Consider the following 16,368-nt stretch of genomic DNA (forward strand, 5'->3'; position numbering starts at 1 on the left):
GGGCAATGTAAGCAGAGAAATGGAAATCCTAAGAAAGAACGAAAAGGCTGCAGGTTATAAGGACATTTCATTGTATCCACATTTCCTTCTGGAAGCTAGGTTATTGATAGAAATGCTTTGTTCTTGTAGATTGCTAAGACATTTGTAAACTGAGGGAGACTCAGGTCTTGCAGGATTGTGATCTCTATAAGTTAATGATTTGTTTTTCCTTTCCTTAGCTTTAGGGCAGCCAGGAGTGTCTGAGGAATGTCACATATATCCCATGGGGGAGGCGGTTTGTGGGGTGTCAGCTTCTGCTTTGTCCTCAGCTTACCTTCTATTCCCTCATCATAATCATCCTGTCCCACTGAAGGGGGAGAAAACAACTCAGAAACGTTTGTGAAGTTCAGTTCAGAGGCAGAGGCTCACGAAAAATTTGAGACTTAATCAGAGAACTAAAGAACACTTCCCCTCCCCCCCACACCTTACCACCAAGTTATAAAAGGCCTATTTACAGCAATTATCTTTCCCCACCACACCATGTCTGGCTATCAAGAAAAAATTACAAAGCATACCAAAAGGCAAGAAACACAGTTTGAAGAGACAGAACAAGCATCAGAACCTGATATGGCACAGATGTTGGAATTATCAGACTGGGAATTTAAAACAACTATGATTAATATGCTAAGGGCTCTAATGAATAAAGTAGACAATATGCAGGAACAAATGGGCAATGTAAGCAGAGAAATGGAAATCCTAAGAAAGAACGAAAAAGAAATGCCAGAGATAAAAAACATTATAACAGAAACTATAAATATATATATAAATATATATATAATATATTAAAAAATGTCTTTGGTGGGCTTATTAGTCAACTGGACACAGCTGAGGAAATAATCTCTGAACTACAGAATAGATCAATAGAATCTTCAGAGAACTGAAGAGCAAAGAGAACAAAGACTGATGAAAATGGAACAGAATATCTAAGAACTATAGAAGAACTACAAAAAGTATAGTGTATGTATAATGGGAATACCAAAAGGAGAAGAGAGAGAGAAAGGAACAGAAGAAATATTTGAAACAGTAATGACTGAGAATTTCCCGCAAATTAGTATCAGACACCAAACCACAGATCTAGGAAGCTCAGAGAACACCAACTAGAATAATGCCCAGAAAACTACAGAAAATGAAAATAAAGGAAGAACTCCTAAAAAAAAGCCCAAGGGGGAAAAAAAACCTTACCTATAGAAGAATGGAGAGTTATATCCAACTTCTCTTCAGAAACCATATAAGCAAGAAGAATGGACTGAAATATTTAAAGGAAAGGAAGGGAAAAAAACCCCACCAACCTAGAATTCTGTACCTTGTGAAATTATCCTTCAAAAGTGACCGATATATACTTTCTCAGACAAACACTGAAGGAATTTGTTGCCAGGAGACCTGCTTTGCCAGAAATGTTAAAAAGAAGTTCTCTAAACAGAAGGCAAATAACATAGGTCAGAAACTCAGGTATACATAAAGGGATGAAGAGGACTGAAGAAGGAGTAAGTGAAAGTAAAATAAAAAACTTTTGTTTTTCTTATTCTTAATGTAATAAACTACAGTTCAAGAAAAGAAAACTACAAAACAGTATCTTTCATGAACATAGATGCAAAAATCCCCAACAAAATATTAGCAAATTGAATCTAACAATGTACAAAAACAATTAGATTATTATTTTGTGGATATCAACAAACTGATTTTAAAGTTCAGACAGACAGACAAAAGACCCAGAATAGTCAACATAATATTAAGTGAAAAGAACAAAGTTGGACTCATAATACCTGACTTCAAAACTTCCTATAAAGCTACAGTAATCAAGACAGTGTGACACTGGGGAAAGAATAGATAAATAGGTAAATGGAACAGAATAGAAAGCCCAAAAATAGACCAATAGGAATATATTCAGCTGATCTTTGAGAAAGGAATGGAGGCAATATAACAGAGCAAGGACAGTCTCTTCGACAAATGGTGCTGGAACAGCAGGACATCCATAGGCAACAAATAAGCAAACAAGCAAACAAATAAATTAATGTAAACATAGACCTTATACCTTTCATAAAAATTAACTCAAAATGGATCGTAGGCCTAAGTATAAAATGTGAAAACATAAAACTCCTAGAAGATAACGTAGAAGAAAACCTAGACGGCCTTGGGTATGGTGATGCCTTTTTAGATTCCACACCAAAGACAGACAGGATCCATGAGAGAAGTCACTGATAAGCCAAGATTCATTAAAATGAAAAACTCCTCTGAGAAGGGCAATGTCAAGAAAATGACAAAACAAGGCACAGACTGGGAGAAAATATTTGCAAAAGGCATATGCGATAAAGGACTATTACCAAAAATATACAAACAACTCTTGACACTCAACAATAAGAAATGAACAACTCGATTACAAAATGGGCCAAAGACCTTAACAGACAGCCTCACCAAAAACATGCAGGTAACACATAAACATTTAAAAAGATGCTCCACGTCCTATGGGAACCACAAATTTAAAGACTGAGATACCGCTACACACCTATTTAGAATGGCCAAAATCCAAATCACTGACAACACCGAATGCTGATGAGGACGTGGGGCAGCAAGAGTTCTCATTCACTGCTGGTGGGAACGCAAAGTGGTACGGCCACTTGGGAAGACAGTTTGGCAGTTTCTTACAAAACTAAGCAGACCCTTACCATGCTCCAGTAATTATGCTCTTTGGTATATACCCAAAGTAGTTGAAAACTTACGTTCACACAAAAACCTGTATTCAGGTGTTTATTGCAGCTTTATTCATAATTGCCAAAATTTGGAAACAACTAAGATGCCCTTCAATATGCAAATGAATAAACAGTGGTGCATCCAGACAATAGAATATTATTCAGCACTAAAAAGAAATGGGCTATCAAGCCATGAAAAGACAGGGAGGAACCTTAAATTCATATTCCTAAGTGAAAGAAGTCAATCTGAGAAGGCTACACACTGTATGAGTCCAACTATATGACATTCTGGAAAAGGCAAGCCTGTGGGGACAATAAAAAGATCAGTGCTTGCCAGTGTGGAGGCAGTCATAAATAGGGAGAGCACAGAGGATTTTTAGGACAGTGGAAATACACCATATGAGATTATAAGGATGGATATACATCATTAGACATTTGTCTAAACCCAGAGAATACAACACCAAGAGTAAAGCCCAGGGGACACTGTGGACTCTGGGTGACTATGATGTGCTAACAGAGACTGGTCCTCAGTAAAAAATGTACCTGGTGAGTGATAACAGGGAATGTTATGCACGTGTAGGGGAAGAGGGCTATGGGAAATCTCTGAACCTTCCTCTCAATTTTATTGTAAATCTAAAACTGCCCTGAAAAGTAGTCTGTTTAAAAAACTACTAAAATTAATTATATGGAAAGCAAAATTCATAAGAGAACTGTGGTGATTAAGTTCATGTGTGGTTATTTTAATCTGGGTGGGCCTCATTCAATCAGTTGAAAGTCCTTAAAAGCAAAACTGAGGTTTCACCTGAGGAAGATGAAATTCTACCTGAACATGTAGCATCAGCCCCAGCCCAAGAATGTCCAGCCTACTGGCCTGCCCTACAAACTTCAGACTTGCCAGCCCCTACAAGTACATAAGCCAATTCCTTTAAGTAAATCTCTTTTCTACCTCCTCCTAGTTCTGTGTCTCTGGAAGACCCTGAATGTTGTTAACCTTGAACATGGAATATTTTAGAGGATATACTGAGCTCACCTTGAAGGATTCTGTAGGGCTTCAAAGAAGGATATTCATAGATGATAATCTTTGGGAAAACACCTTTTTCAGCTACTGTGAAGTAAGTTTTATCAGGATGAACCTATAAAAAGTAAAATCTCACTTAAATAGTAAAAGGAGAATTTTCTTATAAATAGTTCTATTAATGTAGTATTTAGCATCTGTGATTTTATAATTTATTAGGATCCACTCCAATAGAAAACTAAAAAATGGGCATCTGGTAAGTATGTGGTGATGGATGTGATTTAAACTGAAACCTAGGGGAATACTCATTTTAAGTTTTACTTTTGTTAATAGAGTCATCTCTACCTCTACAATTTTTTTAATTGCCATCAGAAGAGCTAGAACAGTGGTTCTCAATCGTTAGCACATATCAGAACCACAGGGAGGGCTTATTAAGGCACAGAGGGCAAGCCCTACCACCAAAGTTTCTGATTCAGTACATCAGGGCTGGGCCCCCAAAATTTGCATTTATATCTCTAACAAGTTCCAGGTGATGTTGATGCTGCTAGCCTGGGGACCACTCTTTGAGAACAACTAAGTTAGATGAATTGTTTACCCTCCATATATAAATCAGCCTAAATTTTTGTACAGAAAAATTCATGTTTCCAGAATAGGTTACAGCTCAGTTTAAAAAAAAATTTCACCTTGGACAAATTCAACACAAATACATATAAACTTACTAGAAGTGAGAAGGATAAAATATTTTCAAGCCAGATGCAGAGGAAAATATAGTAAATATGCCCTGGGTAAACTATTTGTGTCAGCATTTCAAATGATAGCAGTATAAATCTTATAGAATTATATGTTTATTCCTGTTATTTTTGTTCATTCGTAAGCCAAGGTGCAGGAAGAGTAAATGGATAGTCTAAAAATAAAAATAGGCTATTACAAAAATCAACTATTTAAGACACAATATGTGCTTTATGAAATTCTGTTTTCAGTTACCATGTTGCAACTCCTGATTTTATACCTGTGGAACAGGAGCTTTCCTCAGAGGATATAGGTTGCACTGTAGGTTTTGGTACCCAAAATAACATTGTAGCTTTTTTTCTTCTCCCCACACATGGGGCCATGAGACCTATAATAAGGTCTTCCTGCTGACACCTCTTCCATTCAAGTAAACACCCATCACTTCAGCTTGAAACCAGGCCTTGGCTTTATAGGAGGGACACTCGGTGAGAAAAGAACGCTTATTACATGCTTATTATGTGCCCCAGACACTGTGTACGTTTTATATGAATTAATTCCCTTAAATTTTACATCAACCTTGTGAGTTCGGATACCCTTATCCTTCCCATCTTTTTCATGAGGAAATAAGCACAGAGAGGCTAAGTAACTTGAAGTCATACAGCTTGCAAATGTCAGAGGTAGGATTCAAGCCAGGTGTTGGAAGCCAAGAAGAAAGGGGAACTAAAAAATAGGAGCTACGAAGGACTTAGAGGGAAACAGGTTATGACTACATCTTTCTAGATGCCCATTTACAGAAGAATATTGTGTGGGATACGCAGTCACAGAAATCTGTATAGGAATTCAGGCAAATCTTTTACCACTCTAGGTCTGGCCTCCAGTAAGGGAAAAAGTTTCAGCCCTTTCAGATCAGAAGCTCTGTGGGGTTGAGTTTGGTGTTTTATCTTTTTTTTTTTTTTTTTAAAGATTTTATTGATTTATTTGACAGAGAGAGACACAGCGAGAGAGGGAACACAAGCAGGGGGAGTGGGAGAGGGAGAAGCAGGCTTCCTGCCGAGCAGGGAGCCCGATGCGGGGCTCGATCCCAGGACCCTGGGATCATGACCTGAGCCGAAGGCAGACGCTTAACGACTGAGCCACCCAGGCGCCCCTGGTGTTTTATCTTTAGTGGAGATCTGGAATTAATGAGTCATTTACTTTACACTCAACATACTATCTTTTCTGAAAGATAGTTGATATGCCCGCATTACCCATTTCCCACAGGTTTCTTATTGCCCTGCCAGAACACTTCTTATCCACAAACGGCTGTTTCAGGAAAAAATGAAGTGATGAGGACAGCTGAGGAAAGGCCCCTATCCAAGCACTGACAGCTCCAGCATGCATGGAGAAAAGCCCTGTGGACATGCAAATGCCCAGAGTCCAGGGGGATGAGGATTCGGATTAGCATTCTTGACCACAGTACACCTCTACCTACTGACCTCAGACCAAGTTATTGTACAACAAAATAGAAATTTCAAAACTACTATTGGCCATAAAGTGAGAGGAAAAAAAGTGATAGTTACCTGTTTCTCAGTACTCTGCAGGTGATATGGACCTCAGGGCTCATGACACCTCAGGGTGGCCCCTGACCGACTTCCCTCCACAGAACCCGTGACCCTCACGTTGGGCCTGTGAATATTTGCACACAGCTGTGCCACAGTATCATGTACTTGTATGGATCTGGGTTTTTGGTTTTTTGCTTTTTAACATGAGCCTTGCCTCTTTAGATGGATTTTAAACTCTCTGAATCTGTAGAGGTCCGGAACCCTTCTTCATTTAAATCCCTGCATGTTCTGAGTACTGTTGGACACATAATGTAATATAATAAATTCTTGTTGGGGAGCCTGGGTGTTTCAGTCATTTGAGCATCTGACTTTGGTTCAGGTCAGGGGTCTGGGGTCCTGGGATCGAGCCCCACATCAGATCCACGCTCAGTGGAAGTCTGCTTGTCCCTCTCCCCTTCCCTACCCCACCCCGCTCCTGCTCTCTCTCTCAAATAAATAAAATCTTTTAAAAAATAATCATAATTAATTAATTAATTCTTGTTGAGGACAGGGACTTTACCATGCACACGTGTTACGTATAGATAGATGATCAAAAAAGAAATAATCATGAGACTATCTTCACTCATCCATCTCACCATATCCTGTTTCCATAACCACTCCAAGTTCTATTTGTGGATCTTAGATTTTCCTTACCTTCTCCGTTCCCATTCATGTCCCTATTTCATTTCTCAGAGCAAGAATCTTCAAAACCTCTCCACTCACCTCCATTTCTAATCTAAACACCCTACCAGGTCCCATCTAATCTAATCAAAAGTATTTCCCACCACTCCCTGCTAGGTTGGCCCAGTCTCTCTGTTGGAGCTGCACCAGGCTTTCTGTTGGAAGCCCTCCACCTCTGCAGGGTGTGGTGATGTGGGCCCTGCACCTCCCAGTTCTGTCTGGGCTGCTCACACCTGACAGGCAGGGTAAGAGCAGGGCAGACTTCTATTTAGATCATGATCCTTCTAAAAAACCCTTTGAGCAGCTGCTATGGAAGTGCTGCTTATATGCACCCCAAATCCTGCATATTTCTCCTCCTTTCCCTGTCTCACATAGCCTACTCTGAACAGGGGCCCCTCTCATGACTCTAAAGACACCAAGAGGTGTTTCTCAGATTGTTATTGGTGAGAGCAGATCTAGGGACACCTGCTTTTAAGGATCACAGAGTAGAAAAACAGTCAAAGTAAAAACTCAGGTATGGGGCCAAGTGCTAGAGAGAGGTCAGGTAAGATACAGTTAGAAAGGTATTCTTTGGATTTGGCTACTCAAAGGGCCGTTGGTCACTTTAGTATAGGCAATTTCAGTGAGGTGGGAGGGAAAAAAACAGCAGAAGCTTGGCTTTGAAGGGAAAAGTCAGCGGGTAAAGAGAAGGCACGGTTAGAGAGGGGCCCTTTAAGGTGAGAACAAGTTGATTTAGTGTACTTTTATGCTGAGGATGAAAAGTCTAAGGAAGTAGAGGCCGAAGATACAAGAAAGAAGGTGACTGATGGAGACAGGTACCTGAGGAGGAAGGAAGAGACAGCCTCCAAATCACATGCAAATCCTTTTGTCGACTGCTCAAAATTACCGAACGTACAACCTATACTTGATCTCTTAATGTTCGATTCTATACCTACATCTTATCTGGTGCTTATCTCTATTATTTGGATTATCATTGGTGCTATTCATCTGAGTATTTTTGCAGAAGGGCAACAGGGAGTTCAATAGGAAAACCCTGCAGGACTGGGGGAAGCCACTTAACCTCTACCAGCTCCAGTTTCCTTATCTGCAAAATGAGATGATAGTATCATCCACATAATGTTGTAATACTGCACAGAGATCATGTCAGTGAATGGAGTGGTTGTAATCGTTGAATTGGAAACGCCTTAATCCTGCAATACAGCATATGGTATTGGCACCTAAGAGCCTGGCCGGTCCACAGAAGAAACAAATACAAAAGGACAGATTTTTTTTTCCTAAGTCACTACCAGCATACCCCAATGACACCAATTCCTCTCCCACTGCTACTTCGCAGGTACATCTGTTCCTTGGTTTTCAAATTCAGAAGGATCAGCTGGTTCCCAGCTATGTACATCACAGTATTGCTGTCCAGAAGTTGTAGGTTGGCCCGCTTTCTGCAGTCGTAACCAAAGGAATGACTGAGGGAAAGTTGTTAAGGAAAAGAAGTGAAACAAAGTAAACATCCGAGAGACAGGAAACCTCATGAAATAAATACGTTTGAAAAGTTGTAACATTAGACAAAGGTTCAGTGTTGAAGTAGTGGAATTTTACTTTGAAACCCGGAGTTTTTATTTATTACTAATGCAACTTTGTTTTTAAATGAGGTGAAAATTCTAATACTCTGATTTAATCAATATTTTAATTTTCCTAGGGAGATCCTGAAAGCAGATTAATTTTATAAAAGTAAAAGTATTATATAGGCCTCTTCCTTGATGTTGAAAGGCGAGATGTTTAAAATTCTGACAGAATGTTTTAAAGTTCTGACAAACCAATGACAATCTGACTAATATAATAAATCCACATAAATATAATTGAAATTTAATTCATATGAACAAATTATGAAAATGGACTAAATAATATATAGTATATAAATATGTATAATAAATATGCTAACATTTCCTCTCTGAGCTCATTAGTATGTACAGGTGTGTGGATGAGTGTGTGTGTGTGTGCACGCACATTTATGCTATAGAGTAAATCTGAACTAATTCAATATAGAGTTTAAAATAATCTAAGTTTTTATAAAACATCTCTTAAATGTACATTGTTACTACATTCAAGTTCAAATTAATATAACCCAAGATATAAATGTAATAAGTAAATGAGATTAATCTACAAAAAATATAGTTTGCAAAAGAAATATATTACATAGTGTATCTTAAGTAGATGGATTCGTATTTTCTAAGAACTCACTGTTGAACACAAAAATTAAAGGATCATTGGAGAAATCTTTATTTCTTGGGCCCTTCTTTAAAAAATAAATTCTGATTTTAGAAGTTTACCCTTATTTGTAAGTGAATATTTTTAGAGAAAAAACTATGTAGAATTTTTAACAAGAAGAATATCTACAATTGTAAAAAAGAGAAAATTTTAATGCAATTCGAATTGTGAAGTATATACAAATTACAACCAACTATACGTAACTATACTTAGCTCATTGCCTAAGAGTTAAGTTGAAAAAGAGAGAGAACATTTCAGGGCTTTTGATCTGTTCAAGAAAAAGGAATTTTATCAATTTAATAAAAATATAAACACTTAAAACTGAATTTTATATAAAAGCGCAAATAAATGTGTGATCCAGAGATCTTGCTGAAGCTATTCAGGCCTCACGGAAACTACCTGAGGCCTCCTTACAAATAAAGAGTGGGAACCACAGGCTCTTTATCTTCACAGAGCCTGGTATGGGGCAGGAGGCTTCACCTACCCTCCCTCCTTTTCCCTTTCCCCAAACTGCTGTTCTCACCTTTCCTTCCTTCTCCTTTCTCGGTTCCCAGGTGCCAGTGTAACACTTTGGAGGGCTAAAAGCTACGTCTATAGCTATGAGCGTAGAAGTAGGCTACCATCTCTTCACTAACTTGGGTGGCGGTTGGGGATCACACATGTGATCATTTATCTGATATTATCATCTCTAATTTTGGGGTGGGGGGTGACTCCCTTCTACTTGCCGCTGCTCTCCGATGCAGAATGGGTAAGATTGTTACTTCCCAAACTCTCCCCTTCCAAATCACAGCCTGCTTCTTCTCGCAGGTCATCTCTATTTCCCAGAGTGCCGAGTGCAGTGTCTTGAGCCTTAGGCATTCGATAAATGTCTGTTGGATTAATTAGTTAATTACTGTATAACTAGGGCCCGATCCTTCTCTTTTAACCCCAGAGAACAGCGGCAGCCACTAACCAGAGCTTTGACAATGTTTAATTATGTTCTGCTATACCTTCAACTCCTCTCTGTTTTATCCCATCCTCTCTTCTGGCTTGTGTCTTATTAACTTCCTATCAGAGACCCAGGGCCTTCACTGTTCTTGGGCATCTAGGACCCTCACTTTAAAATTGCATTTAAGGGACGCCTGGGTGCTTCAGTTGGTTAAGCATCTGCCTTTGGCTCAGGTCATGATCCCAGGGTGCTGGGACTGAGTCCTACATTGGACTCCTTGCTCAGCGGGAAGCCTGCTTCTCCCTGTGCCTGCCACTCCCCCTGTTTGTGCTCTCCCTCTCTGACCAATAAATAAATAAAATCTTTAAAAAAAATAAAATAAAATTGCATTTAATTATGTCTTATATAAATTATGCTATGGTTTAGGTGATATTTTTTAAAGATTTTTTTTTTTTTGACAGAGAGAGAGACAGCGAGAGAGGGAACACAAGCAGGGGGAGTGGGAGATGTTCCAAAGAGGCAACTTTTGATTCAAGGTCTAGAAAAGCTAATAATGTAAGCTATCCAAAAATGGGATAAGCTACTTTGTGACTTCCCTGGTGTTGAAAGGATTCACAAAACGTCTATAGGTTACATAGCCACTCATCCAGCATAAATATAAGCAATTCATACCTTGAGTCAAAAGTCAAGGTCACTCTGACTCTTATTATTTGGAATCTAGGCATATCTCTCCAATACTGAGATCCCTGTATCCTGGAGCAGCAAGTCCCCAGTACTGGGGGCTCGGAGAAGACGACACAATCAAAAGTACCTGGGAAGCCTTTTCAGACGACAAGTCCCCAAGTCCCTCTCCCCACGGATATAATGCAGTAGGTCCAGGAAAGGTACCAGACTATGTGTATTTCAGGAAAAGCTTCAGGGCGACTCTGATAAACCGCCTCATTTAAAACAAATAGGCTAGAAGAAAGGCAACAGCGTAACTTTTATCAGCAACTTGTCCAAAGACCACATATGCAAAAAAGTCTTCAGGAGAGAAAACTCCAAGTTATAAGATTCAGGGGGAATTAGTTTTAGGTACACCTGGGGTTGAAACAGAAAACTATAATCACATGTTCTATTTTTACATAAAAAGCAAAACTGGAGCCGGGAAGTACATGGCCCTCCTCCTTAAGCACACCTTGTCTAAGAGGCCATGTGGTCATCACCACCACCCCTCTGAAGGTAAGCATACTAAATTGCCAGCCAAGAGCATGAATGGAAATCTCCCAACTCCACCTGACAAACCTAACATCGTACAGTGAGAGCAGACCCTAAATCTTCTTGTTGATTTTCCCCACCTTTAATTTTTTTCATGGACTCTTACTCTCCAGACCAATTTAAAACTGGTTATTTGAGGGGCGCCTGGGTGGTTCAGTTGGTTAAGCCACTGTCTTCGGCTCAGGTCATGATCCTGGAGTCCCAAGATCGAGTCCCGCATCGGGCTCCCTGCTCGGCGGGGAGAGGCCAGATTTTGTGCATGTACGGCTAGTTTGCCGACCCCTGACCTAAGAAGCTGAAATCCAAAAATTATACACACATAACTGGAGTGGATACACAAGTGTGAGAAGATCCAGTGGTATGTTCGAATCCGGAGTCACAAAAGGCATCGAAACAAGCTCCACATAATTGTAGAAGAAGTTCACCGAGATTTTCTTCTTAACTTTCTCCTCCGCCTCTTCTGAGGCTGGAGCAGGGGCTTCCATATACTGAGATTCTAAAAGTTAAAATATTTTAACTAAGAAGACCGTCTGGTGAATCCTAAAATTGTATTTCACAAAGACAGGAGGAATGTACCTAGCCTGCAACAGTCGAGCAGGAAGTACTACCAGGGTGGGATGCCACCCACCAGTGAGCATATGGGAGGGAGAGCCAACATGCCTGTGTGCATCAGGGTGAAGGCAGATCTCTGGTCATGGTCTCTGCAGTCTCAAAGAGCAACTCCTAATCAGTCCCAAGGGTGAGTTATAATTCACCAGTCTGGGATGGAGCACTCCTTAGAGCATCCTACTCCCCAGAAAACCAAGTCTGAGAGTCTTGAATGTGATCCTCAGAAATGTAATATATAGCTACAGAGCTGCTAAATCACCCTGTTAAAGTATGTTCCATGCTTTTCCTTTTATCACCCAGACACATCCTGCAAGTTTTTATTTCTATGAATTTGTAACTATTCAATTTGGGCAATTTGTCTTTAAAACAGTTACTATTACTGATAGAAAACTAATAATACTTACCTCCAATGTTATCCACATAGTCATCTTGAAATGAACTTGAACTTCCTTCCAAATGTTCCATATCATAATCATCATCCTCTAAATATGATTCTCTGCCTTCAGTAAATGTTTCATCTGTGGCATCCTCTCTCACAGCAGCTATTAAAAGTAATTTGTTTTAATAATTTCTACATTTTGAATTAAACATTTCCTTATTTCCAAAGTAACTACTATTTTCTGATTACAACTGAAGTAAAGTAAAAATAAACTATGATAAGATATCTGGAAAACCTACAAATATTTGGAAATCAAAGAACATTTAAGAATAAAGTATGGGTCAAGGAGAAATCAACAAGGAAATTTAAAAATATTTCAAACTAAATGGTAATTAAAATATAACATGTCAAATTTGTGGGATGCAACTAAGGCAATGCTTAGAGGGAAATTTCTAGTTTTTGTACACGTATAAGAAAAGAAGAAAAGTCAAGACTCAATGACCTAAAGCTCTACCTCAAGAATCTAGAAAAAGCAAAAAGAAAATAAAGTGAAATGATAGAAATAACAAAAGTGAAAGCAAGAATCAATTAAATAAAAGGCAAACAAACAGCAGAGAAAATTAGCAAAACCAAAATCTTACTCTTTGACAAGATCGACCAAATGGAGAAACTCCTAGCTAGACCAATCAAGAAGAAAGAGAGACCATACAAATCTCCAACATCAGGAATGAAAATACACCCTAGAGTTATACCAACAGATTTTACAATTTAAAAGAAATGTACAATTCTATGAAACATACAAAGTTACAAAACTTACAAAAGAAGAACTAAACAACCTTGTGTTTTTAAAGAAATTGAATTCATTAAAAATTTTTCCATTAAGAAAATTACAGGCGGGTGCCTGGGTGGCACAGATGGTTGAGCCTCTGCCTTCGGCTCAGGTCATGATCCCAGGGTCCTGGGATCAAGTCCCGCATCGGGCTCTCTGCTCCTTGGGAGCCTGCTTCTCCCTCTGCCTCTCTCTCTCTCTGTCTCTCATGAATAAATAAATAAAAATCTTGGGTGCCTGGGTGGCTCAGTTGGTTAAGCGACTGCCTTCAGCTCAGGTCATGATCCCAGGGTCCTGGGATCGAGTCCCACATTGGGCTCCCTGCTCTGCGGGAGGCCTGCCTCTCCCTCTCCCACTCCCCCTGCTTGTGTTCCCTCTCTCACTGTGTCTCTCTCTGTCAAATAAATAAATAAAATCTTTAAAAAAAAAAAAATTAAATAAATAAATAAATAAATAAAAATCTTAAAAAAAAAAAAAAAAGAAAAAGAAAATTACAGGCCAACATACTTCACTGGTGAATTTTACCAAACATTTAAGGAAGAAATAATAACAAGTCTACACAAAACATTTCTTAAAGTAGAAGAGACCAAAATCTTTCCAGGTCTCTAGGCCAAAAAAAAAAAGAGAGAAAGAGAGAGAGTGGATGGGGGAGCTACCAGGTACGTGGCCAAACCAGAAGAGAGACCTCTGCTCACAGCACCAAGATAAAAGGTTTCAGGATATCAGCAAATTACTTGACATTATCTTTTGGGAGCCTAAGAACCACAATGTGTGAATTTATGAGCTGAACAACAGGACCAGGCCAGGCCTGCCCCTACAAGGGTTTAATATAAGAAGGGGAGATCCTGAGGCAGTGCTAGACAAAGGGTCATTATTATTAAGTCCATCCATTCAGGAAAATGCAGCAAAGGACTAGAAACCAAAAAGTAGATAATCCTGTGTCAGAAATTAAGGAGTGGAGAAAAGTGGAAATGGAAAATCAAGAGAGAAGCAAACTAACATTTTTGGACACAGTGACATAACCATATTTTTTGGAAAGATAATTCTAGTGGTAGTATGGAGAGACTTGAAAAGGAAGGCTTGAGTGGAAATCCAGGTTGTAAGAATCCAAGCAAGAGGAGATAAACATCTCAAATAAAACATGATGTGGATAAATTATGGATTTAAGAGATATGCCTCAGATACATTGAAATAGTTTAATGTAAATTTTGTAAATGAATTGATTTCCCCAGGTCTCCTCTAGGTGAATAATCAAAATTATATTTCTGAAACTATATTTAGGATTAGAACTACAAAAGTCAAGACTCCACTAAGACACCTAACACCATGATGCCCCATTAGAAAGAGCAAGCTATCTTTTAAAAATCCTTTTACACAATTCCTCAAATTTTCTTCTATTTTTTCTTTCTTTTTTTTTTTTTATAGTTGACACACAATGTTACATTTGTTTCAGGTGTATGACATAATGATTCAAATTATCTATACATTATTCTATGCTCACTACAAGTTTATCAACTATCTGTCACCATAAACCCTATTACAATATATTCCCTGTGCTGTACCTTTTATTTCTTGACTTATTCATTCCTAACTGGAAGCCTGTATCCCACTCTCTTTCACCCATTTTGCCCTTCCTCCCACCCCTTTCCCCTCCAGCAATCATCAGTTTGTTCTCAATATTTATAGGTCTGATTCTGCTTTTTAATAATTTATTTAGTTTTTTGTTTCATAATGGACTTTACTGGGAAAAGTTAGTGTTAAAAACATTCAAATTCATAAAATTTAAATAAGACAGTAAAAGCTATACCTTGTAGCTATAGTAATCCCATGATTAGCTGGTTCTGCTTTTTATTTGTTTATTCATTTGCTTTCTTTTTAGATTTCACATATAAATGAAATCATATGGTATTTGTTTTTCTCTAACTTATTTTACTTAGCATAATACCCTCTAGGTCCATATTTGGATATATCATTTGCAAATGGTATAAGAGAATAATATACATATATATATATATATATATACCACGTCTTCTCTATCACTGGACACTTGGGTCATTTCCATATCTTGGCTATTGTAAATAATGCTTCAGTAAATATAGGGATGCATAGATCTTTTCAAGTTAGTGTTTTTATTTTCTTTGGGTAAATACCCAGTAGTGGAATTATTGGATCGATGGTATTTCCATTTTTAAATTTTTAGGGAACCTCCATAGTGTTTTCCACAGTGGCTGCACCAATTTACATTCCCACTGACAGACCACAAGGGTTCCTTTTTCTCCACATCCTCACCAACACTTGTTGTTTCTTGCCTTTTTGATTCTAGCCATTCTGACAAGTGTGAGGAGATATCTCATTGTGGTTTTGTTTTGCATTTCCCTGATGAGTGATGCTGAGCAACTCTTCATGTGTCTGTTGGCCATCTGCATGTCTTCTTTGGAAAAATATGTATTCAGGTCCTCTGCCCATTTTTAAATCAGGTTGTTTCGATTTTTTGGTGTTGAGTTGCATAAGTTCTTTATATATTTCAGATATTAATCCCTTATTGGATATATCATTTGCAAATATCTTCTCCCATTCAATGGATTGCCTTCTGGTTTTGTTAATATTGTCCTTTACTGTGCAAAAGCTTTCTATTTTGATATAGTCCCAATGGTTTATTTTTGATTTTGTTTCCCTTGCCTTAGGAGACCTATCTAGAAAAATGTGGCTATGGCCACTGCCAAAGAAATTACTGCCTATATTTCCTTCTAGGAGTTTTATGGTTTCAGGTCTCACATTTAGGTCTTTAATCCATTTTGAGTTCATTTTTGTATATGGTGTAAGAAAGTGGTCCAGTTTCATTCTTTTGCATGCAACTTCTATGGGCCAGGAACTGGACATTAAATGGTTAAAACACAGTCTCTGCTCTTAAAGAACTTAGAATTTAGTAATAGAGTTAAACAAGTAAACTATTTCTGTTGTATAAACTTAAATACTCTTTAACAGCGATCTTACCTAAATTTAATGATAAAAACCTAAGTGTATATTATAATCTTTACTTACATCTTGATGCAGACTTCAAGGAGCTCTGAGACCGCTTCCCATCACTCTTTGATCTATCTAATCTCCCCCGCTCAGTATCCTGATCACCTGGTTCCTTCATTTCCTCTGTAAGCACAAAACTGAGACCGAGAAAGGGAACAGCTGTGAAATAAAAATCATTTACAGATATTTTTCCCCTAACAAATTCCACAAGCACCAAACACCATGTGTGTTGCTAATTGTATGTTTGCACAGTGTCCAAGATGACTCCATCGGCAGGAGGTACAGCCACCAGCAGAGACCTCTGCAGAACGGCAGAATATAGTCAGATCGTTCCTTTTTACAGGCCAACTTA

At 38.5% G+C, this 16,368-nt stretch overlaps 1 protein-coding gene across 1 annotated transcript in view; it reads right to left on the reverse strand.

The window, feature by feature from the left end:
• The window catches only part of CFAP44 (cilia and flagella associated protein 44), a 132,404-nt gene extending 116,270 nt beyond the window's left edge, over window positions 1–16,134 (reverse strand). The window contains exons 1-5 of the mRNA XM_021692531.2: window positions 16,035–16,134; window positions 12,189–12,326; window positions 11,512–11,671; window positions 8,026–8,188; window positions 3,757–3,859 (exon numbers count right to left, since the gene is read on the reverse strand). Of these exons, the coding sequence (XP_021548206.1) occupies window positions 3,757–3,859; window positions 8,026–8,188; window positions 11,512–11,671; window positions 12,189–12,326; window positions 16,035–16,134 (664 nt within the window). The remainder of the gene's footprint in view (window positions 1–3,756; window positions 3,860–8,025; window positions 8,189–11,511; window positions 11,672–12,188; window positions 12,327–16,034) is intronic.
• Window positions 16,135–16,368: the final 234 nt, after the last annotated feature.

The sequence above is a fragment of the Neomonachus schauinslandi genome, chromosome 1, assembly GCF_002201575.2.
Source record: "Neomonachus schauinslandi chromosome 1, ASM220157v2, whole genome shotgun sequence".
Lineage (NCBI taxonomy): Eukaryota > Metazoa > Chordata > Mammalia > Carnivora > Phocidae > Neomonachus > Neomonachus schauinslandi.